General features: G+C 42.3%; 2 protein-coding genes and 1 long non-coding RNA gene across 4 annotated transcripts; 2 read left to right on the forward strand and 1 right to left on the reverse strand.

The window, feature by feature from the left end:
• Positions 1 to 111: 111 nt before the first annotated feature.
• On the forward strand, positions 112 to 5,174 carry psmc4 (proteasome 26S subunit, ATPase 4). Of its 2 annotated transcripts, none has more exons than XM_076106622.1 (11): positions 112 to 202; positions 832 to 930; positions 1,169 to 1,355; positions 1,924 to 2,070; positions 2,429 to 2,538; positions 2,697 to 2,790; positions 3,013 to 3,180; positions 3,376 to 3,452; positions 3,834 to 4,002; positions 4,428 to 4,483; positions 4,679 to 5,174. In XM_076106622.1, exons 1-11 carry the CDS (start codon positions 170 to 172, stop codon positions 4,790 to 4,792), a joined length of 1,254 nt encoding a protein of 417 aa, XP_075962737.1. In that variant the 5' UTR covers positions 112 to 169; the 3' UTR covers positions 4,793 to 5,174. The 2 variants fall into 2 exon arrangements, with proteins under 2 accessions (XP_075962737.1, XP_075962738.1); XM_076106623.1 differs by having other exon boundaries at positions 157 to 285.
• Positions 4,008 to 8,503, reverse strand: LOC142965606 (uncharacterized). The gene is made up of 3 exons (XR_012957712.1): positions 6,941 to 8,503; positions 6,152 to 6,411; positions 4,008 to 5,712 (listed from the first exon to the last, which is right to left on the reverse strand). It is a non-coding gene; the product is annotated as an uncharacterized LOC142965606 (long non-coding RNA).
• On the forward strand, positions 7,791 to 24,351 carry LOC142965605 (beta-1,4-galactosyltransferase 3). Its single transcript, XM_076106624.1, has 7 exons — positions 7,791 to 7,943; positions 16,869 to 18,185; positions 19,732 to 19,967; positions 20,513 to 20,700; positions 20,813 to 20,935; positions 21,102 to 21,206; positions 21,316 to 24,351. The coding sequence occupies exons 2-7, from the start codon at positions 17,912 to 17,914 to the stop codon at positions 21,584 to 21,586; spliced, it is 1,197 nt and encodes a 398-aa protein (XP_075962739.1). The 5' UTR covers positions 7,791 to 7,943; positions 16,869 to 17,911; the 3' UTR covers positions 21,587 to 24,351.
• Positions 24,352 to 25,532: the final 1,181 nt, after the last annotated feature.

Below are 25,532 nucleotides of genomic sequence, written 5' to 3' on the forward strand. Positions count from 1 at the left end.
TTTTAAATGTTCAAACCATCACTTAAGCACACTATTTTATTTGTTGTTGCATATCGTCATTATGTAGAAAACAAGTAATTGCCTGTCACACAGAGATGAACTCCATTACCCATAAAACCCCTCTGCCAACGTGTTGCGTCATTACGTCAGACGGTAGGCATATTTCAACATGGAGGACATCGTAGCTGTGGAAAAGAGCCCGGTATGAGTTAGAGAGATTGTTTCCTGTTTTTTCTCTTAGAAATTGACAGAGTTTCTTTGGTTGGCCTTTGTGAATTTAAGTGTGTGAGTATTGCTTTCCTCGGGTGTTTGTCGCAGTATTTCACTATTCATTAGCTTGTTATGGCAGCCGAAATGTAAACCTGCCAATTCATTCTCTATTCGGTTTAACGTTAGTTGCTCTGTCACGCAAGTTAGCTGCTAGCGTTAGCCTGATGTTTGTTGAGCTTGAGCACATTGATTGGCTTACGATGACGATGGTTTTATAAAGCTATACATAACAAATATTGATGTGAGATTGCTGTTATTATTATTGGTCTTTATATATTTTTTTTTTTGCTTTTACAAGTAGTTTAAGTAAGCTAGCCGGTAACGAGCTAACGGGAACGTTAGCTAAGCTACTGTTTGTCTTTGCTAGGTGCAAGGGAATAACCGAGCATACAGTTGTCGTCTATCTGCAAGTTTCTGTAAGATTCAGTAGTCTGTGACATTACCATGAATATATATTTTCTTGTTTGTTTGGGTGAAATAGAGTACAAGCTCTTCGTTGACGTGTGATGTTAAATATAATAGTTTAACATTTTATGTCACTCATGCTTTCACCCTTCACAGGACGAGATGCCTGCAATACTGACCTCCAGACCACAGACCGGTCTTTCTTTCCTGGCACCAGAACCAGAAGACCTTGAGGACCTCTACAGCAGATACAAGGTCTGATACCTGTTAATACATTTGTGTTATGTGACTACTTATATTTAACCTCACAGAAGGAAATCAGATACAATGTGGAGCGTTCAGTATGAGCAGTTTTTTTTGTTAGTGGTTCTACTATTCATGTTCACACACACACGTTACCAATGTTGGTCAATGATCTGCAGCCAGCAGATGTGTGGTACTTTCATCTCCAGCAGGCTCTCACCCGTCTTTCCTTTTTGTTGTGCGTTTGCAGAAGCTGCAGCAGGAGCTAGAGTTCCTGGAGGTGCAGGAGGAGTACATCAAAGATGAACAGAAGAACCTAAAGAAAGAGTTCCTCCATGCCCAGGAGGAGGTGAAGAGGATACAGAGCATCCCGCTTGTCATTGGCCAGTTCCTGGAAGCTGTTGACCAGAACACAGCCATTGTCGGCTCCACTACAGGTAACATTAAAAAAAAATGTTACCTGTGGTACATGGACAGCTGTGAACATAAACAGTGACAACAAATCTATGTATAATAAGACCTATGATACATTTTAAGAGGAAATTTCAGATTTGTGGTATAGCATTTAAATGGTCTAATTTGCACTCAAAAACACTGCAAAAGAATCTGTGGTTTCCTGTTGTGTGTTGTCCTTTTCACAGATATTCATATTGTGGCTGACATTTTGTTCACAAGTTAATGTCAAGCTTAATATTAAGAGGGTACTTTCTGTACTGAATGAACAATTAAATTCTTACGAGCATTAACTTTCCAAGAGATAAATGGATAACAAAAAAGTGTGCGTTAAAAGCACAAAAAGACTGACTGAAAATAGATTGTAAAACAGAAAGTGCAGATAATTAAAAATGAATGAAACGGCAATCATGCTGTGTATTTGAATGCTTTATCGTGTTCTTGGGTCTTGAGAGACAACCTAGAAGATATGTGCTGTCAAATTTGAATTATTCAGAGTAGAGTACAAGTTCTAAATCAGTAATGAGTTCTGTTCCCTTGTTCTGCTCTCAGGGTCCAACTACTACGTGCGCATCCTGAGCACCATCGACAGAGAGCTGCTGAAGCCCAACGCCTCGGTGGCTTTGCACAAGCACAGCAACGCTCTGGTGGATGTGCTCCCTCCTGAAGCTGACAGCAGCATCATGATGCTGACGTCAGGTAAAGCACTCACAACCGCTTTCTACCGGAGGTTCTCTGGTTCGGTTTTAATTGCTCCTCAACAAAGACGGCCGTGGTCTGATGAGGAGATGAAGTTTTTCTACCAGTGTCACAGAAGATTTTACTATCGGCAGTTCAACCACTGAATTCTTGATCAGTTGGTGGTTAATTTATTTTATAAATCTGATAAAAATACATGAATGTAATATTCTACAGTCATGATTATTAAATCCAAAGGGACAGAAACAAGTCGTCGTTTAATTTCGTCCTCCCTGCCACCAGAAGACTACTTGTACGAAGTTGACGATGTTTGAATCACAAAGGTAACTTTCCCTTTTCGCTGTGTTTTTGCTCCCAGACCAAAAGCCAGATGTGATGTATGCTGACATTGGTGGTATGGACATTCAAAAGCAGGAAGTTCGAGAAGCTGTTGAGCTGCCACTGACACACTTTGAGCTCTACAAACAGGTCAGATATTCTAGAGAAATTTGACTTTTTTTACATCGACAACAAATGCTTTTCAGGGATTTTACCCTCTCACTTGTGAAATAACACAAATTTGCTCTTATAGAAATTTGGAAAACCCGCACTAGACGCACATTAACTGGTCTATTTCCTTTCTTCAGATTGGCATTGACCCACCCAGGGGTGTCCTTATGTACGGACCTCCAGGTTGTGGCAAGACCATGTTGGCCAAGGCTGTGGCGCACCACACTACAGGTAAGTCCTCCATATGAGAGACCTTCATGTGTTAATGTACTGAGATATCTTGTTTTATTTCAAAGTAGACAAAAAGCCAATTCCCCCTTAATGTTTACATAAACCACATATTATGTCATTATTTAAAACAACAAAGACACTGTATTTTAGTTATGGAATATTGATAAGGAGTATCCATAGTGAATAGAAGATATAATCTTTGTCCAATCGCTCTGTCCCCAGCGGCGTTCATCCGTGTGGTGGGCTCTGAGTTTGTTCAGAAGTATTTGGGTGAAGGCCCTCGTATGGTGCGTGATGTCTTCCGGCTGGCGAAGGAAAATGCTCCGGCCATCATCTTCATTGATGAGATCGATGCCATCGCCACGAAGCGTTTTGATGCGCAGACTGGAGGTATGAACATGTAGACAAACTACTGTATTGTTTGTAGTTTTCTCTTTTAGGGACAAACGGTACCCTAGTTTTTCTTATTGAAGTCAAGATTCTGATTTTAAAATGTTGTCGTTTCCCTGATCAAATCCTTGTAAATGCATTAACAACGTGGTAAAAAATGTTCCGTCTGACCTTGTTTTTTCTCTTTTTCTGCAGCTGATAGGGAGGTGCAGAGGATCTTACTTGAGCTGCTTAATCAAATGGACGGCTTTGACCAGACCGTCAATGTCAAGGTGAACTTACTCCACCTGTCAGAGAAAGCTCTTGATGGAGCTTGAGCTTCATTCACTGTGCCCTCTGTCCATTCATTCCCCTTAGCAAGCATGTTGTCAATCTTCAAAACCTTAAATGGACTTTTGCTTTCAAGGAAATGCAGCACAGACTTGCACAAAAATAGCCTTCAGTCCATAAAGAAGGTGGCTGCTATATTCAAGGAGTATTTCGTCTGTTAATAATTACATTTCTAGGGGGGTTCCGACTTCATAAATTTCAATGAAAAAACCATATGTGCGCTCAGTCCAGAAGCAAACGTTTTATGTGGAACCAAATGCCCCCCTCATTTCACGCTATGCCTGAATTTTTACCATCATGCTCACATTTGAATCCCCTCTCAGGTGATCATGGCCACCAACAGAGCAGACACGTTGGACCCGGCCCTGCTTCGTCCTGGTCGTCTGGATAGAAAGATCGAGTTCCCTCTGCCCGACCGCCGGCAGAAACGTCTCGTTTTCTCCACAATCACCAGTAAAATGAATCTCTCTGAGGAGGTCGACCTGGAGGACTGTATCCTTTATGTTCAATAACGCGTTGAAGTGGTGTTTACATTAATGTGTGTGTGCAGTACTGGGTGGTACATGTGTTAGTCTAGTACTTAACCGGTCTATTTGGGTCGGTAGTTATTGAGCTCATGATGAGAAGTTGGCTAAATGTCAGAGATGCTAAAATCGCATATCGTTACCGCTGTAAACCTTACGACAGGGTGGAGCTTGTGTTGACATAAAACCAGTTTATTTCGTACAAAATATTAAATTTAACGATATTGTATATTAATGGAACAAAATGAAATATAATCAGTTGGTAACTTGATGTAAGAATCTAACTTTATAATGTTTATCTATAGGAGTGTTGACTTGCACACTAATCTTTATCTCCGCTCTGACGTTCTGTTGCTTTGATGTATTGTTCAGTTGTCCTTAACTGATGTACAGATGTGGCCAGACCAGACAAGATCTCTGGAGCCGATATCAACTCCATCTGCCAGGAGGTGAGCTAGAGCTTTAATTATCTGTTGATTTACCCCCCCCCCAACCCCAACCCTTTTCCTTTCTTTTTCTGAGAGCAGTGCAAAATGAAAAGGAACGGGGAGAAAAAATAAAACTATCTTTTACTTTGTGTATAATCATAAATATATATTTTTAAGATGTTCTCCTTCTGTTTATTTGTTCCTCTGCTGTCTCAGGCTGGCATGTTGGCAGTGCGTGAGAACAGGTATATCGTCCTGGCCAAAGACTTCGAAAAAGCTTACAAGACCGTCATCAAAAAGGACGAGCAGGAGCACGAGTTCTACAAGTAGAGAGAAAAAATACTTCTTGGGGGAGGGGGGGGGGTAAAAAAACAAAAAAGGTGTCCAGACACACACACACACACACGTTTGTTATTCATTTACGTCTGTGTGTCTGTATCTACAGTGTGTCTTTTGAGGATTTGCAGTCCCTGACATTGATATTTGGACTAAATTTCCCCACTGCAGCACAAGGCCTAATGTCAGAATCAACCTGTCAGCCTTGAGAAGACACACTACTATGTGAAGAAGTGCTTTTTGTACAGGCACTCTACTGGTTCCTAACAATATCTGGACCTGACTGTAGCTAGGATAGAACATTTGTATCTATATGTACTCACTTAAGAACACGTTACAATAAAAATATCCATTAAAGATGTTTTCAATAATACAATGTAAATGGTGGTTGTTTTTCTGCCTTGAAATATATCACTTTTAATTGAAGATTACCTCTTTTATCCTGCTAGCAACATTTTGCTAAAATCAACGACTCAAACACTTGCTAAAGTAGATGGTAAATTCTGTGTGAATTAATTGTGTATTAGCCTAATATTTACTTTTCAAATATGAACCAATACCTCACACACACACATTAAAGTGTTATCTATGCTGGTATCACATCAGACACATGCTCAACGTTCATTTCTCTAATAAAACAGGTTGTATTTATGACAATGAGACAAAAGCTTCAGATTGTTGGCAGTTAGCAGCTGTGGCCATACATCATATAAATGTACTCTTTTGTGGATATACTCCTGCCAGTGTTTGGATTTTGGAGTTGACCCAGTCCAGTCAGGCGGATGCCGGTGCTGGGCCGGGTTTCACGATTGGTGCTTAAACACAGTCTGCCATGTCGCTCCGTGGCCCTCTGCCTCTCTTGTTTTAAGTCGGCCCACGAGTCGAAACAGTGCAGCTGGAGGTTGCAGCTCTCCCTTCAGGCCACAAGAGGGGGGAAGACCATTCAGTACAGCGTCCAAATATCAGTGCCGGAAAAAACGAATTGCAGACAAAGCTACACAGCAAATATGACCTTTGTCATCCACGTAGATGGGTTGGGTGTTTCTAAATCACCAAAGTTACACAAGTTGTGGCTTTGAAGAGAGCATAGACGGATATAGCTCTTATCTGAACAGGAGGCGTGCTGACCGCCATACAAGCCCACGTCAAAAGATCTGAACACTCCCTTCGAGGTCCAAAGGCCCTTGAAGAACAGGTCAGGTTTTACTGTCGTACATTAACTTGAAGAAACGAGAGAATCTAAAAATGGATTATTCCCGATCAGAAGTTCCAAGGTAACCTTTTACAGGTTTGGGAGTGCCCCCCCCCCCCCCCCAAATATGACTTGATGTAAAACATTACAGTGGAAATCACCTGTGTTTCACTTGGTCTCTGGTAGGAAGTTTGTAGGTGACCTGGTCAAAATAGTATTGACCGAGTGGCCGGGTTGCCAGGTCTGGAAAGTGGGATATCTCGACAAAGATTTGATCCAGCCTGTGGTTTGGACCAAAGTACTTTCCAGGGAAGAGTCTACGCCACAAGGCTGACACCAAAGCATCCTTGCTGGTTTGAGCTCCGGAGGGCCTGGGATGAAATAGCTGATACAGATGTGGTTGGACAGCCATTCTATATCTCTATCCCATCAAAAACATCAAGCAAGAGCAGAGTCAGTGTACAGGCAGCCACAGAATAAAGTGATTTTATATGTATTGTTATTGTCAAGTAATTACACTATATTTCTGTTTGGCTTTTATTAATAAGAACTGGCATTAGCAAGGATATGAATGTGATCAGAGGTGGAAGAACTACTTTGACCTTACACCTAAGTTATTAAGGATGCAATACTACTGTCTAACATTAGAAATACTCAGTTACAAAGTATATCAAAGTACCAAAAGTAGAATTTCCCCCAGGGGAATCTATACTATTTTTATAATCCTTTATCAATCTGAATCTGCAAATGTAACTTGTAACTCAAGTTATTAAATAAATGTGAAGTAAAAAAAGTACCATTTATTAAAGTAGAAGTAAAAAAAGTAGCAGAAACTAGAAATACTCAAGTAAAGTATGAGTATTTAGGTAAGGTGCTGAAGTAAATATACGTTGTTACTTTCCAGCACAGATTAAGTCAAATTAAATAAGTAAATGTAAATTGTTACTTACCTTAACTGTGAAATATAATCTCTTGTATGAATGTGAAATTTGTTTTGTTTTGTTTTTTTTGGTCCTGTTTTAGAACATGTGGCTTTATTCAAACAATGACTCAATTTAATCACCAGGAATCCATGAATGCACAAACGGAAACAAACCCGCAACACAAAGATTATGTTAAAAATCATGACCAGCTTAGTCAACATTTGTTTTGTTGTAAGTTCCGGACCTGAAACGTTATTTGATCAGTTTGTTGATCTTTCTTTTTTTTATTGTTAAGTCACCCACTGCCTGGTGTCATTTTTCATGTATATAACGGGTAAAAACTGATCATGGTGTGGCTTTGAAGTCTCAGGTCACATCAGGGTCTCAGGCATAAAGTCACTCATCTTTGACGCTTAAGGTAAAGTTTCAAGTCTCATACATCTAAGCTATGTATTTATTATTATACGTTAACACCTTGCTCTTGCTGCTTTGTCTGTCAAAGCACTCTGTTTTAAAGGTGCTATATAAATAAAGTTATTAGTAGTAGTAGTAGTATAACCTCCTTTTACTCGTAATAACTTCATTTTTATGACTCTTGGTGTTGGTTGTGTCTATAGCCTTTGTACAGCATTTTTTGTTTTTATATTTTTGAAGAATAAACATATCCAGGCCTAACATTACCCACTAATTCTACCTTAAATCCGGGACGTTATACTAAATAGAAACCACTACCCCTTTTAGTTTAACTATACTAGTACTGCTGCGCTACTCGAATATCCACGCACAACACTGTGTTAATCATTTTCTCGTGTTTTTAAAACGAAAGTGGGGCTTTCTTGTAGGCACATGGTGTAATTTGTGGTTTCCAGTGAAGGGGAGGAGAAGCTGACTGTGTTCATCCGCTTAGCAGAGCGACCACACGGCGTCAACTTCAGAACATATCAGACGTGCAATGGAGGGCGGGTGTTGTGGAGGATACCAACGGCTAACGGCTACTTAACCGGACAAAGTGACAAAGGCAGACCGGCTGGTAAGAATTAAACCGTTAAATATGTCGCTAAAAAGAAACCTGAAAACACAACTGTGTGTGGCTGCTATAGCTAGCTAGCCAGCTAAACCAACGCTAGTTTAACCCGCAGCGACTGGCTCGGCTCGGCTCGTCTTCCGCGGCACACACACACACAGCTGGCGAGGATCAGTCGTAGTTGGGAGTTTGCGTGATGGTGAGTTTCCTCGACTGAGTTTTACAAGACTAACGGTAAGTGGTGCTAAAAAGTGCTTTGGGTGACGTCGCACATAACCGTTAAAAATATTTAGCGTCAAAGTAATGCCAACTCAACGCTAATAAGCGCTTCAAACGGTCGCTGAAACAACGGAAAAACACGTTTTCTCCGTTTTTTTGTGTTTTTTCGTTGGATAACTATAGAAGCTATAACTTACACAGCCTACAGTGTCAAAAGCTAACGCTGGTAAATGTCAAGCTCAGTTTGCGTTACTCAACCAAAATGCAAAACTTTTTTGTTGGTTATACAAACCACTTTAAAAGTTTGCGTGCCTCTTCCAGTTTGACCTTAAAGTGCCACAAGAACAACGACGACGCAATCGAAACGCTTTGTAATAACTTTATTGACAACTGGCTAAACAACCATGTTTGTTATCTACTCGTGGTTTAGTTAAAGCTAATGACGGCGACTGTTAGGTTATCAGGGAGTGTTGATTGCGTCATGTGGCTTGCCATTCTTCACCTATGTTTTCATGTTCATCTTTCTAAAAGTTTGTTGTCATAGATTGCAAATGTACCCAATGACTAGTGGTAGTAAATGACACTAAGTACCAGTAGCTTCGATGTAAATGCCAATAAGTTGGAGCAATTTAAAGCAAGCTTAGCTCAAACTACTCCTCTTCTTACATCTCTACTTTTACCGTCTCTGAAACTTAATTACTGGCAGAGAATAAAAGCTTCCCCTCTGCACATGACCACTGATAGTAATTGCAGGTTAATGCAATAGGTTATTTTTTTATAATAAAGTCCTGTGACAGGGTATGCAAATGAGCAATGCTTTTTTTCAATCATCTTACACACTGCAGATGTTTTTTAAATCATCAATCACCATAATCACGGGGATACAAGACTAGCTATCGTCTTAGATTGTGTATGTAATATAGCACACGTGTTGTCTTGTACTGTTTTTAAAAGCTGCATTACAGTAACGTGATGTACTTTCTCCATATTGCCCAACCCTTTTCTCATGGAGCAACTTAAGGCCGGGTCGGTGTCGGTACCATGCAGTTTTATTTGACTTTGAATGGGCTTTGTGTTATAAGATCTTTTGGTGTCAACCCTCTCCTTTCTTGTGTTACTTGTTGCTCCAGTTTTTGTGCGTGGCCTCATGGGAGTTTCCTTATCCCCATGGTTTGTCATTGCTAAGTCTGCAAGTAGCTGTGAGTGGATACGTGGATATCCCTGGTGGGGTTGGTTTCTAGCTACATGATGGAAACAGCTTGATCAACCAAAGGTGGGAGGGAGGAGGAGGAGGAGGATGATTTGTCCCAGCAGAGTGGGACCGGAGGGAACATCCATAGAGACATGTACCAGCTGCACCCCCGATGAATGGCCTGGGCTCAGGATGGGTTTCCATGACAAGGACGCTGGCACGCGTTGTTATGCAGACTCCTCTTTTCTCAGAGGCATGTTTGCACATTATTTCATTGCTTAGTTTGGCGCTTGAGAAAATAGGCCCTGCTTGTGTATACAAATACTGTTTGTACCCACAGTCAGTCTGTTTTCCTTTGGTTTGTGTTTAAAGAATATTTCTCTGTCTTGGCCGCCCAGTAAAGGAAAAAATGATGCTGTTGTGTAAGAGCTGTTTGAGGTCTGCTGACCACATCTGTCCAGATCAGTTTCACTCCTATGTGCAGTATTAAACACCAGTTGCAATACTCCCGTTAATTAGCTCACACCGACATATCCTCAATATGAGTTTTGAGTAATAGCTTTGACCAGTTGTTCGGCTGTTTGAATACTTGTCTTTTTAGCTGTTTCTCTAACTGTAAATGTCCCAAACTGGATCCTTTTAAAATCTATCATACAGTGGGTACGGAAAGTATTCAGACCCCTTTAAATTTTTCACTCTTTGTTTCATTGCAGCCATCTGCTAAAATCAAAAAAGTTCATTTTATTTCTCATTAATGTACACTCAGCACCCCATCTTGACAGAAAAAAACAGAAATGTAGAAATTTTTGCAAATTTATTAAAAAAGAAAAACTGAAATATCACATGGTCATAAGTATTCAGACCCTTTGCTGTGACACTCATATTTAACTCACATGCTGTCCATTTCTTCTGATCCTCCTTGAGATGGTTCTACTCCTTCATTGGAGTCCAGCTGTGTTTAATTAAACTGATTGGACTTGATTAGGAAAGGCACACACCTGTCTATATCAGACCTTACAGCTCACAGTGCATGTCAGAGCAAATGAGAATCATGAGGTCGAAGGAACTGCCCAAGGAGCTCAGAGACAGAATTGTGGCAAGGCACAGATCTGGCCACGGTTACAAAAGAATTTCTGCAGCACTCAAGGTTCCTAAGAGCACAGTGGCCTCCATAATCCTTAAATGGAAGAAGTTTGGGACGACCAGAACTCTTCCTAGACCTGGCCGTCCAGCCAAACTGAGCAATCGTGGAAGAAGAGCCTTGGTGAGAGAGGTAAAGAAGAACCCAAAGATCACTGTGGCTGAGCTCCAGAGATGCAGTAGGGAGATGGGAGAAAGTTCCACAAAGTCAACTATCACTGCAGCCCTCCACCAGTCGGGGCTTTATGGCAGAGTGGCCCGACGGAAGCCTCTCCTCAGTGCAAGACATATGAAAGCCTGCATAGAGTTTGCCAAAAAACACATGAAGGACTTCCAGACGATGAGAAATAAGATTCTCTGGTCTGATGAGACCAAGATTGAACTTTTTGGCGTTAATTCTAAGCGGTATGTGTGGAGAAAACCAGGCACTGCTCATCACCTGCCCAATACAATCCCAACAGTGAAACATGGTGGTGGCAGCATCATGCTATGGGGGTGTTTTTCCAGCTGCAGGGACAGGACGACTGGTTGCAATTGAAGGAAAGATGAATGCGGCCAAGTACAGAGATATCCTGGAAGAAAACCTCTTCCAGAGTGCTCTGGACCTCAGACTGGGCCGAAGGTTCACCTTCCAACAAGACAATGACCCTAAGCACACAGCTAAAATAACAAAGGAGTGGCTTCGGAACAACTCTGTGACCATTCTTGACTGGGCCAGCCAGAGCCCTGACCTAAACCCAATTGAGCATCTCTGGAGAGACCTGAAAATGGCTGTCCACCAACGTTCACCATCCAACCTGACGGAACTGGAGAGGATCTGCAAGGAAGAATGGCAGAGGATCCCCAAATCCAGGTGTGAAAAACTTGTTGCATCATTCCCAAGAAGACTCATGGCTGTACTAGCTCAAAAGGGTGCTTCTACTCAATACTGAGCAAAGGGTCTGAATACTTATGACCATGTGATATTTCAGTTTTTCTTTTTTAATAAATTTGCAAAAATTTCTACATTTCAGTTTTTTCTGTCAAGATGGGGTGCTGAGTGTACATTAATGAGAAATAAAATGAACTTTTTTGATTTTAGCAAATGGCTGCAATGAAACAGAGAGAACAATTTAAAGGGGTCTGAATACTTTCCGTACCCACTGTATGTAACCGTGTAGTCTAAAAGTTAAAGTCTGGATTCTCAAGCCTTATCTCATTTATTTTGGCAATAAAGGAATAATAATACTATGCAATCATTAATTTCTAAAGCATGATTGTTTCATAGCTGAGAGAAAGGAGACTCAATTGAGTTACCTCTTTCCCCACATTTTTAGTTATTTCAACACAACAAATCAGTCTTTTAGTATCGTCAATGTTGCGTTTAGTGCGTGTGACACAGTATTGATTGTTGCTGGTGAACATGTACACAGACAACCAGGTTAAATCTCCAGAGGGAGCATATCAATACGTTCAATCCAGACTTTGTGCCACAGTTCTGCTCTGATGCCAATCGTGGTGCTGATTACCTGTTGGAGTCATGTCGAGTCACGGCAACCCAAGAATCGCACTAATACTGCCTGGCACCGGTTTTCATAATGTATTTCTTATCAGTGATGGATATAGTCAGACGTTAATATGGGGAGCCTTGCCCTGTACATTGTAAAAGTTTTTATTTAAATTGCTCACCACTAAATACTTGGATCCGGTGCATTTTCACACCAAAATGACTATTATATTCTTTAAAATATGTTTTCAGGATTAACACAAAAGAAATCCAGGTGCTCCAAATGCAATTGTCAATTTTCCTAAAAGAGAGACCCCGTTGACATTTGGCATTAACATGTGTCTTGGGCGATCTGATCATGTGACTTTGTCCACAGCGTCTGACATTGTGAAAAAGCACATAGAGAAATACTACGAGTGAGTCTGAATTGTTTGAGTTTCTTCTCCTTTTTTAATTTCTGGCAGACGAGGCATGAGAAGGGCATTGCGGCTTCCCGCGGGTTAAAAACAACGCATTTGGCCTTTGGTAAACATGTTTATTTGCATATAGTGCAGGGAAGTGATCCGATCGCATTCATGTGGAGACGCATTCTAATGCCAGGTGTAAATAAAGCCAGAGACCAGCTATACGTTTAGTCATCTCCTGGTAGTTTATATCCATTCCTTTAATATAGACAAACAGGGTGTGGACTAAAGCTTCTTTAAGTAAACGGCTCTATGTGCTTGGTAAATGTTACCCAGCTCGTTCAGTCATGGCACTGTGAGTTTGCTAATTGGTTGGTGTCGGTGTTTATAATCTGACTCTGGCGACCTAACACTTTTAGCCATTTCACACGTGTTAATGATTAATTGAGATCTTAAGAAGTCTGGGGTTTTTCCTTCATGGAGAATTATGAGGCGGCGGCCTCCCTCAAACATTGTCTCCAGCTCTTGGCAAAGCTCTGATGGCTGTCTTCATTGAAAACACTTTTTTCCTACAAAACGCTGCACTTGTGGATTTCTGTCATTTGTAATGGAAATTGTGGCGTTACGTCGGTTTGCTGGTGTTGTAGTGAACTGCCAAAAACTTCCAAAGAGGAAGAACAGAGCCGTCTCTTTTTTGGGGCTGGACCACAGCAAAGCAGGAACAAGCCCCATGGTGACGGGTCAGGAAATAGAATAGTTTGTTTATGTTTTATATTGAATCGACTCTCTTCCAACTTAATTTAATACAAATCTTCCAACAGGCATCTATAGAACATATTAGTTACAATACATCTGAGAACATGAATGCCACAAATAAGCGTACGTAGTTGATTTGGCGCAAAAACAAGCTGTTTGCAACCCTACAACAGCTGTATCAGCCTATTGCGACTTGCTTCTCTCCCGCTGACTGTCCCTTCGCTTCACCGTTGTTTCCCTTCTGTCCGTCTGTTGCTACAGTGTGGAAAATGAATTAAGACAGAAAGTTCTATTTACAACCCATGAAATACAAGCGGGATTAGAAGCAGTGTCTCTGTCCATCAGTCTCACGGGCACCGCAACTTTCACATCTCATCTCTCGTGAATCAGATTCAACAATGTAATCTAGACATCTTTTATTAAAATGTCAATTTAGTCTGATCAGGCTACAGTTCTGTTCCTACCTGATATTTGTGTTAAACTCATTTCTACCTGTGCCCTCTATGCAGCCACAGATCTGGACTTACAGTAGTTGCATAAATGCTTTTCAGAGAGTCGGATGACTGGTCCTCATAGCATGCAGGAGCTTTATGCTGAATCGCTGAATAAAAGCTTAACGTGAGTCTCTGTGCAAAAGCGAGCGGGATTTGATGGACTCTCCACCCAACAGTAGAAGGGGGGGGTTTAGCATATTTAACAGGAAGGTCACACATTTAAGGCTGAGAAGCGCTCGCTCCCCCTCAGTCGACTGGCATGTATAGAGCCGATGGCACACTTAGGCAGATGTGTAAGCTTGATGGGTGAAGAGGTTAAGGCCCTCACTAGATGAGCAGTCTAATCCAGGTTTTGTAGCAAGCTTTTCCATCCTTGTACTTTCTTTGTATAAATATTTGGAGCACGAGTGTTGAGCATTCCCGTCAATATTTACATAAATTTTGGCCCTTTTTTTCCCCCTCTTGCCTCTGAAGGCTTTAAACATCAATAACCAATCGTTAATAGGTTTTGTTTGCCTTTTCTTGCGGTAACACTTCACAGAAATGCTAGTTTTAAAATAGTTGCAGCCAATTTTAACTATGAAATAGCATTTCACTCAAGCATGGTTGGGCCACATCTCGACCCTGTGCTCTGCTCGTATGATGTGAACCAGCTGCGCCTGGAATGTCTGGCTCATAACCTCCAACTGTGAAGTAACCCACGACAGGTAATAAATGACTGTTTCTGTTCAAAATAATAGGATCTGTGTGTAAATACTGCAGGTCTGGGTATGGATCGCCTTGACAGTTGGAGAGGAATAAAAAAAGACTCGGGTGTTTGTGTCAATAGAGACTCAAACGCTGCTCGTTTATCTCCCTCTGTGGCCGATATGGCTATGCACGAGTGCTCTGCTGTTCCTTTAGCATTTCAACACCAGTGCACAAGCTATTAGTCCCCGGATGATGATCTAAATATAGCTCCCCTACTGTACACCCCCATCCCCTTTCATTTTGTCGTTGGCTCTGTATTCTAACCCCCCCCCCCCCCCCCCATGCTAGCCCTCACGGCTCTTCTCACATTCACTCATGTGTGTGCAAGCATCCATGTGGACATATGCAGTATTAATGCCCCATAGGCAGAATAGAAAAGGTCCCATTTGTCGGCTGTTATGTGCCATCATTCTTTAAAGCACGCATTGCACAGCGAGATGAAGGGGAAAAATGGAGAGCGGGGGTGCTGGGAGCAAGACCAGAAAAAAGGCTTGCTTTGGCGTGCTGAAGTATCTCATGCCAGACGTACCGCTTTCTGAATTGTAAATGTAGAAAGGAAGGATATTGGAGCAGGAGAGATGATGGCGGTGTAACCAGACTGTTGGGCGCTCTCATGCTCCCCTTAGGTTGCTTTGTCCTCTCCTCTCTTTGGTTCGCTCTTTAACCTTTTGGCGAACACAGAGATTCCTCTAAATGGAGTCACTGGATCTCTTTGATATGCGTGTTAAGTCGGTCCTGAGCTTTGTTGGAGAACATGCCTGCTGCCAAGTTCTCTTGACTGTATGAGCCAGCTCCAGCACGACATGGCCCCCGAGCACTAGAGCAAATCGCATTCATCATTTCTCCCCTTTGTCGTAGAAAGTTTTGATTCCCTCTCTGGGGTTTTTCCTCATGCATGGATGCTTAGTAATGTTGCAGCTCAAACTTGCACATTTATCTTGTCGGCCATGTTTTGTCCGTTGAAAACATGAGGTTTAATCGTTTATATTTATCCAGTGAGCATAAAAAAAGAACATGAAAAAGTCTTCTGCCTTTTTATTAAGAAAGATTACTTCGCTGGAGTTAAATTTCCCTCCTGTGGGATTAAGCATTAATGTTAGGATCTTTATGAACCATATTCATAATCTATGGGGCCCAGGCAAAGTGAGAGGGGTCAATCTCCCATCTGCTCACGGTTCTGCGTCCAGATAAAAATCATCTGCGAGAGGCTTTCCTCTCCGTTATGATCCACATATCCCCTCAGAGGAAAACCCTTTTTATTATCCTTGAACAGAAAGTCCTCGCTGTCAGCTGTCAAATCAGAATGCATACGAGCGCTACAGTTCAGTAAGTTTGTCAGATGTTATCAGTCCATCTGTGTAGTAGATCGAGTAGGCCGTACGCTTCAATCGTAGTAAATCATGATTGTAGATTTAACCATTTCCTGTCAGTTATGACGAACATTTGAGTCCAATTTATAATCATTTATAGAACTACATTGCAGATCTGGCTCTAAAAACTAGATGCCAACATGAGGAAGTATATTAGAAAAGTATTTTTCTCTTTATCAAGACTACTTGTGGTAATTAATCCCTCGTAATGCACCCTAGCAATAAGTAGGCGCTCATCCTTCTCTCCTTCTCTTATCGGAGCTCTTTTCCCTGTGGCGCTGTCTCTCTCCCTTAACATGCTGTGTGTAGTGTACCTGTTTGTAGAGTGTAACTGACAGACTACAGCAAACTAACGCGTTGTTTTCCTGTAATTAGACATGCTCTAAGGGCTGAAGATGTCAGCACCGTAATGATTCAGTAAGAATGAAATAACTGACATTAAAACTGTGCACGTTGGTCTTACAAAGCACCTGAGAGATGATATAGGCCCGTGTGTCTTAAACATTAGCTGTTGAATCCAAATGCATTACAGTTCTTCAAAGATTCAGAATCTTAACATTTGTGAATTAAATGTTGTTTTCCTGATCTGTAGGTGAGATGCTCTCGTCTAGCTCTGTCTTCTCCATCAGTCTGGCAGCATTCAGTGGGATTAGGATTAGTGGTCTTAGACTGGCTTCTTTAACAGGCAGTAATTGATTTGCGACTGAGGATGTGTCGGACACACTGCAGCAGACAGCACCAGAGCGGGGTTAGGGGTTAATGCCAGGTCTGCAAACAGCACGTTGCAGCAGCAGTAGGGTCGTGGACTTTGTTGGCTCTCAAACTACGGAGTTACATCCACACGGCGGTGCGGTGCCTCCCGTCTGTGGGCAGCAGGCCTCTCTCTGCACTGAGCCCATGCTGGGTCTGATTAATCAAGGCTATCCAACTGTGCTGTTGAGTCTCCATGTAAACAAACACAATCCATTTGTTGGGCCTGTGTTGCACACAATAAGTCATTTGAGTTTGAGTGGGGAAAAGCATTCTGCTGTAAGTACAAAATTGCCGATGTCAACAGTTTGAACCAAAAGGGGATCAGTCGGTGTAACTGTCCCGCCTCCTCCTCTGTGTTGTCTTTCAGAGAGCTGCTGGAGCAAATGGTCCTGTTCCCGTCCATCCAGCGAGTCCAGTGGCTGTCGGTCCAGTGAGCTGCTGGAGGTGTCTCAGAGCTGTGGATTGCATCATCATACGACAATAACAATCAAAGTTCTCCCTCCTTCTCCTCCACCATTTCTTTTTTCTTTCAGCCAGACTCTCCAAACACACAAACACACACGCACACAACCCCTCTGACCACTCCTCCCACACTGGTCATGGTTTAACTCTCCCCCCCCCGTCTCTCCAGCCAGTCGGGCAGTGAGTCGATGGAAGCTGTGTAATCCTCTGTAAAGTATAGGGCCTATACGGCTGCATTTGCTCCCCTTTTGTCATGGCGGCGGCTGTTGTTGTTGTTGCAGAGGCCTCCCTCAGGAGAACACATGAGAGAGAACAGAAAGCTGCATAAAAGCTCACAAAGAGAGGGAGTTGATTGAGAGACACTGACGCTGCCATTTATTTGACCGGAGAAGAATGAGCTTCACGGGGCAACGGATGGAATTCAATGGGGGTGAAAGTACATGATGTGGGACTGGCATCACCACCCGACACCAATCACAAATCGGACCAACTGTCAACTTTGGAGATATTTGCCACATAGTGGGCTGCAGTGAAAAACCGAAAACTAGACAATACTTTAGTTTTTTCTTGGTTTAGAGTATTTTTCTATATTTTCCTTTCCTTGGTGGTCTTTCTCAATTACAGCCTAACAAAAGTGCCTTTTTGTCTATTTTTCTTATATATTCATACTCCATCTTGCCACAGATCATTGAATGTAACTTAACATAAAGTAACCGTCACATTCAGTAGCTGTTGCCATATTTTGGAGTCGGTACACAGTATATTTGACTTTGTGTGTGGGCCACAACACCAGCCAACCGTCCCTTTTCTGAATTTTGCTTCTTCTTGGGGATAACTTACTTACTTCCAAGGATTAAATCACCGAGGGGTCACGTTCCGCCAGCTGACTTTCTACACGTCCTTCGCCCCCAAAACTCTTGTTGCTTTTGACAACGCAGAGCCGTCGCCATGATCGGTATCCAGTCCAAATGGCGCTACCTTTTCATGTTCCTGGGCATTCAGCTGGTGGTCATGGCGCTGCTGTCCCGAGAGGGATACCAGAAGAGGGTCTCCTACTTCATCCGCATCTTCCGCAAGCCTGACACCACTGGCTTGTCGGGCCGCAACCACACGGCGGCGGGCATCGCTGGAGGGGACGTATACGCCAACCTCTCCCACCTATCCAAAACCCACGGCCATGGAGACGCAATGCCTTACTGCCCTAAGACGTCCCCTCTCATTGGTGAGTGGTCCTGTCTGCTTCTGTGTCATTCAGCCTGTTAATCTCTAAATACATTGATTTATGAACAAGCTTGGCAATTTTCCCCGAATAACATCATCACTAATTTATTTTCCCTTCTGACTATGAGTTACTGAGAGCAGCTGATGGTCTCTCAGCAAATAAATTGTCGGGGAAACCATCAATAGTTAATGAAGCTAAATTCTGTTCATTTGAAATGTGAGGATCTTTAAGACTCCACTCAGTAGTGATGGCTGTGTTGTATACAGCCAGCAGAGGGAGGGCACTTGTTTTTGCTTCAAGTGTATTTTTTAATGTAAATAGTAGAATTCTATTTTCACACTTTCCGTTTAGCTCAAACGTGTGTAAGGAGTTCACAGCTGCTGCCTGTTAGTGGTGGTTCATCTGCTCTCTGATGGGCTGCATACAGCCTGCAACAAGGTTATGTGGTGATGTAATGTGAGGTTTACCGAGTGCAGGGTATGCAACCTGAACAAACTACAACATTTTCATTTGTTTTACAGTGGATGTACGGTACATTTTCTTTTTGTTGCTGATGATCAGAAATGCCAAAGTGAAAATACTTCTCTAACATGTGGTCTAGAAGTATGAAGTATGAATATAGCACTAGAGCTCTAAATATTTCAGTACTCGGCTCCGTATTATTTGGAAAACTTTGCCAGCAATTTTGCACTACATGCTGATAACTGAGCCAAAGGGCATTGGCTATCTTTTGTATTAATTCTTGCCAAAAACGTAATTGAGGTATGACTGAATAATATAGCAGACAGCAGGAAGTGAACAAACAAAGATGAAGCGTTATAACAAGCAAGCAGATCAAATGGAAGATATTTTGGCCCCAGTTATCAGCTGAGATTATTAGTAGTGATGTCCTTTTTTTTTAAATTGAATGATTTCCATCATGTGTCATCGAGCTTTAAGGTTTATTGTAAATTTTGTCAGTCAATTCTTCTTGCATAATTTTCACAGAACAATGCACAATCATATAGTGGTCGACGCATAATCCGTGTTAGGACCGCTCTGTACTGCTTGAGCCATTGTTCCCATATGGAGGAAAGCTTTGCTGGAAAATTACAACTGAACAAACTCCACCCACTGAAGAAGGCTGAAAGATAGGATTCCTACTAGTGCTAATCTGGTCCTGTGCAATGTTTGCTCTGTATGACTGGGAGACACCGTCAGAGCAGGCTTAGTTTTCAGGGCTCTGCCCTTTGTCCCCACATTACTGCCAGTCGTCTTAAACTAAAACAACAAATAAAGGTCGTTGAACATTCTGTCAGGCAGCCGTAAAGTGAGCAGAAACCACCTGAAACGGGTTTGACAAAGAGTCGACGAAAAGAATGTCTTCCTCGTTTCCAGTGTGATTGCTTGTCGGTATTTTACTGGAATATTTCGAAACACATCCGGCTGAACCCACGTGTCTCATTCAAATCATAGCCTCTCATTCTCTACCCAGACTATTTGCCTTCGCTCCATTAAACGTATCTGGTTTCCGACTGCTAATGACCGGACCGGCTTCTGCCCACAGGTGGGCCGATCCACGTCAGCTTCCCGTCAGGCCTCACTCTTGCAGAGGTTCAGAGGAAGAATCCTCTGGTGGTGCGCGGAGGACGCTACAGGCCGCCTGACTGTGAGGCGACGCACCGAACAGCCATCATCATTCCCCACAGACACAGAGAACACCACCTCAAGTTCCTCCTGTACTACCTACATCCTTTCCTGCAGCGGCAACAGCTCAACTATGGGATTTACGTCATTCACCAGGTGACACAGACGCAACCAAGTCATGTTATACACAAAGGGAAGAGGCAGCGGGGGAATAAGGGATTTAAGTAATGTTTTACTTAGTGCTTTGGTTCATGTAGATTTCACATTTGGTAGAAACACTTTTTTAAATTTATTTTTATTGGATATTAACAGCTATCATCTGGTTAATTTTGTCTGTATGCAGTGTGAGTCCATCGTTTTGTATCCGCTACAGTTCAGGCTGGAGGAAGAGGGCCCTCTAGTGGGACGTCGCTGGACGTGCATGTTAGAGGATAAGAATGCTCGAGTGGCTCAGAGGGTTTAATCTCCTGAGCTGCTTGCAACTATTGATTCATGTGCTCCTCAGCATTTTATCTCTTACACCTCATGAGCTGGATTTGTGATTGTGCATATTATTGTCATATTAGGAATATTAGAATTTAAATATGAAGGTCTGCTGGTTATTTGACATTTAGTGGATTTAGTTTCCATATCACTTGTAGACCAGTGTGTGTGTGACACACAGCCTGCTCTGACATTAGGTGCCTTTGTTTACTCCGCAGGCCGGAAACTACACGTTCAACAGGGCCAAGCTGATGAATGTGGGTTTCCGGGAGGCCATGAAGGAGGAAGACTGGAACTGTCTCTTCTTCCACGATGTGGACCTCATCCCCGAAGACGATCGAAACACGTACGTCTGCGACTCCAACCCCAAGCACGCAGCCATCGCCATGGACAAGTTCGGCTACAAGTACGTCCTCTTCCTGTCTGTGAATGTCCATTGAAGGGTTCGCTCTTCACAGATCGACCCGTAGCCCATTCTGTGTTCTACATTTATGCAAAAATACTTCAAACCTCTCCAGGCTTCCGTACAAGATGTACTTTGGAGGAGTGTCCGCTCTGACGCCGCTGCACTACCTCAAGATGAACGGCTTTCCCAACAACTACTGGGGCTGGGGGGGAGAGGACGACGATATTGGAGTCAGGTGAGAATAGCTCCGGCCAGATGCTCCCAACAACGGGACGGTCCAGTGTGGAAACAATGCATCTGGAGCCGGTCAGACGTTGAGGTTTTCAGTCAATCATTTTAAGTCTGTTATTGATACAGGATCAATGTTTGAAAGACTGACACGCGTTTCCCCGTCTTCTCAGAGTGACTCTGGGGGGGATGTACATCACTCGTCCATCTGTAAAGGTCGGCCGTTACAAGATGATTAAACACAAGCTGGACAAAGGCAATGACGTGAACCCAAAGAGGTACCATAAACGGCAGAAGCGGTGCTATTTGCTAAGCTTTAAACCGTACCAGTAAAATGCAAAGGAAGCCTTCATCATTCACTGCTCTGTCTTTGCTCTTCCTGTAAAGGTTCAACATGCTGGCCAAGACGCGTCAGACCTGGAAGTCGGATGGGATGAACACCGCTGAATATGAGACAATCTCCCGGCAGTACATGCCTCTTTACACCAACATCACCGTCAACATCGGCACCGAGGCCGGTCTCCATCCGCCTCCACCACCTCCTGCCAAAGCTGCGGTCAAAGAACCTGCCCAAGTCCCAGCGAAAGGCCCCACCAAACCCCCTGCCAAGCTCAAAGAGGGCCACGCAGAGAAAAAGTCTACCCTAAGGGGCCGCTAACCATGTTTCAATGGGATAATCCTGTTTGAACATGCTTTAGGATGGTGGTTTTTCTCCTCTATCGCCTTTTCCAATTAAAGATTCATCATCAGTTTGTGGAGGAGTTAGTCAGCGCAGAATCAACATTGACTGCCTGCGGACACCGGGGTGATTGAAACACCCGACTTGTTAAAAATACAACCGATTGACCTGAACCTCTCCCCCATGGTCACCGCTCTCCTCCTCGGTTCCTGTTCATCGCTGATTCTTCCTCCGAGGGAGCCACAGTGAAGAGAGAGGGGTAAACATTGGACTCTATGAGTTTATATATCTACAGCGCTGTGGTCGCTGCTTAAACCTCGTGATGCCTTAGAAGCTTGTTCTTTTTTTTTTTTTTTTTTTTTCTCGTACCTTACATTATTTAGAATATTGGGTTTAATGGAGCAGTAGCTCTTTTTTTTTTTTTTTTGTCTCAATGCCAATGAATACATAAGTGAAGGAGACAGTTTCTTACTTCCAGTTGAGTGTGTGAAGCTGCTACAATGAGTGCTGAATGAAGGGACTTTACAGATCTGTGTATCGCTGATGTTGCTGCTTCTGACGTAACAGTGCACATATCATATCCAGGCTCTCGTTTAGAGAGGGGGTCCTACACAGAGATGCTGGTCTATATCCGTATCAAAAGACGGACTCGAGTCTTTCTAATGTTTTCAAAGTTGCGGATGCTGTACACGTAAGTTTTGCCTCCTGTCATGTTCGTTGGAATCTCCAGTGTGAATGAGAGTAAAGTGAAAATGTTTAAGTTCTGTACTCCAAGGCCAAAGGTACAGTTCCTCTCTGTAGCGTCAGTTCAGCCTTTAACATTTCAGCATATCCGATATCATACAACATGCCTTTTATCAGGTAGAGCAGGTCTTGGTGATCAGTTTTCTGCCTTCAGAGGAGCTTGAGATTCACATCGAGATGGAGTCTGTGTTGCTCAACACTTCTTTATGTCGGTTATGTGCAGAGTACTATACATCTCCTTTATGTAGATGTATCTCTCAACAGTGCGAGCTTCCTCCCATATCACTTTTATAAGGAGTCAATCTTCACAATGTATCTTTTTGCCCGTCTCCTGTCCTTAAACTATACATATCGCTGAGAAATGACCTGGGGAAAAAGCATTTGCTCTGCACAAGAATAGTCATTTCTGCAGCATCATCAGGTCCAGGAATAGAGAATTGTAAATGCTGCTGTTTTCAAGCTCAGGGTACAGTAGCCAAACGTATCCATGTGGACAAACGAGTGGGTTCAACAGCTGGAGCCCGAAGCACAACGTGACGGATCTCTGCGATCTTCTGTTGGTGGGCAATGGAAGTTGTTCTGCTGTTATCACAAGAGAACGATGTGATTTTGCATGTTAGGTTTAAGTGGAAGGGTTGTGTTGTTCTTGTTTGTGTTTCGAGAGCATCTTGGGACATCTTGGACCGAAACCCCACAAGTCTGTTTTCATACGATGCCGACGGTGGGAAATCTAACTGGAACATCTGTGAAACGTTTCCGATATCTTGAGCAATATTGTTGTGCTAGTGGGAGGCTCGTCAATAAGGAAACGGGCCGAGATTCTTCCTCTTTTCTGATCTCCTTTTTTTTTTTATTCCTTCAAGAAATTTGTCTTCCATCTCGACTCTGTCAATCTTTGTCACAATGTGACTCTGAAAGCCAGTTCTCTCATGGAGACGTCTGCCGTTTCCTTTCCACTATAGTGCCCCTTATTCTGCACGCTTCACTTCTCTCCACTCTGACAGATTTGATTGTAAACGCGAGAGAAGGAAACGGTCCTTTAACCCGGTGAGAGTGGCTGTGTGCTGGCAGGTGAACGGGCTGAAACCAAAGACGACTGCGTGGAAAGCTGTGGTGATGGATAAAAAGTGTGTTTGTGTGTGTGTGTGTGTCTGTCTGTGTGTCTCTTTATGAATGATATTCCGTAGCGCTCACTTCCTATCAATATTTGTAGTATATTTCAATTCTGCGTTGCAAGAATCTTAAGCCGACAGGTATTCAGATTTCACAAAATGTACAACCAGTTAATTTAGTGAAAGGATGGTTAATAATTATCAGTGATTTCTTTCTTTCAAACTGTACTGAAAACGTGTCTTTGTGGTATTTGTCCTCTGAAGAAGGACGAGAAGCTGTGCGAGTGGTTTCCTGTGATTTTCATAAGTAGATGACTATATACTGGTGTTATCGTTTTGATGTGAATTAAACTCCTATGGCCTTAGTAACACACACGAGATACTAGTATTTCAACCCGTGGTCACTTACACACTTATATCAAGACTAAATATGCATGGCAACAAAGCTATTACTGAGGGAATGTACGGAGCACAATGTGGAGATGATACTCATGCTCATCTAGAAATTAGGAAGCATGCTGAAGTGTCTTTGTTTTGAACTGGAAACTGACTTATTGTGACTGTAAATGCAAGTTTCCATCTGCTGAGCTGAGATGTACAAAGAAAGCTTCTATTCCCAAAGTCACAACCTACACTCTGCATCAATTACTTGACCTGATGTTTTGTTTCTTTAGCTACTTCATGTTTGATTTGACTCCGGTGTGATGTGTGTGTGTGTGTGTGTGTGTGTGTGTGTGTGTGTGCTCAGCAGCAATGGAAAGCAGTCACAACAGGGTAGTACTGAAGCAACCAAGGGCAGTGTGACTTTATGGGTTATGTCTGCTCTCTTTATGGACTCTGCACAGTCCATAGTGGCCTTAAATGCATTAATAAACTGATAATTCAAAAGCTTTTTGTTGTTTGGTTCTTTTTAAAACAAGTGGAAGTGGAGCATGAGTCAGAAGTATATGTCCTTCCCCATACAGTACATGTCGAGTGCAAGCAAAGTTATTATTTATTACAGCACATTTTCATACTACTAGTTGAATTTCTAAAAGTTTCAAGAATATACTTGATTTCAACATATCCCGCCTGCTTATCATTTGGGTTTGAGACATTGTTAGTTTGTCCACGTTGCGCAGACACCTCCACACACCACCTTGTTCAGACGTAAAGCCCATTCCAATCAGCTGGACATGGTGGTGTTTCTCCAGGATCGGTTAAACCGATGTGGCGTTCTTTCACAGATGATGCATCTGAAATCAAACATTAGTTGCCTACACATGTATTAGCCTCGTACTTTAAATCATATAACACTGTTGAAGGGTCAGAGGCTGGTTAGCAGCAATACTTATCTCGTCAATTCATGAGCACCTTTCTCATAATTCTGAGCTAATAATCTTGTTCTTTCAGAAATAAGACGGGCAAATAGGTCATGCAAGTTGTTCATTGTCAAGTCCGTTTCCTAATAATGGACCCAAACTCAAAGATGTTGACATTAACAGTCCCGCAACCTAAAATATATATATATATAAAGATTTTTATTTATTTATTTATTTTTCTTCAGCTGGATGCAATAAAGCCCCGTTAATGAGTTTAATTTTATTTTAAAAATGACTGAGTAATTTGTAAATATAGAATTCAGTTTATTTGGACAAATAAAAATGATAAACAGAATTTAAACAAAATGGAGGAAAAGTACAAAAACCTAAAGGAGCATCTTGAAAATGTATATTCCAATGATGGAAGTAACTTGAGCTGGAATAAAATAATTATAAAACTCCAACAAGGAAAACAGAATATAGATGTTTATCTGTTTATTTTTAACAAGCCATTTTGTCGATCAATGATAGACTAACTGCATGTTGTCAAAATATATTGTCACATAACATAATACACTGTACTTCTCCGACTTGTTACTGGAACAGGGCCAACTCGGGTGTGATGTCATTCCCAGCTTTGATTTCCGACATCCGAGATAAAACGGAGCGCAGCATTAGATAGGACCCATATCGGCAAAACTAATGACATTCCCATCAATAACAGCTGGAGCCTACTTTGTGTTTAGTGGTATTTAGCAGATGGTAGAA

Source organism: Anarhichas minor, unplaced genomic scaffold (genome assembly GCF_050575085.1).
Source record: "Anarhichas minor isolate MPS153535 unplaced genomic scaffold, ASM5057508v1 ptg000035l, whole genome shotgun sequence".
Classification (NCBI taxonomy): Eukaryota; Metazoa; Chordata; class Actinopteri; order Perciformes; family Anarhichadidae; genus Anarhichas; species Anarhichas minor.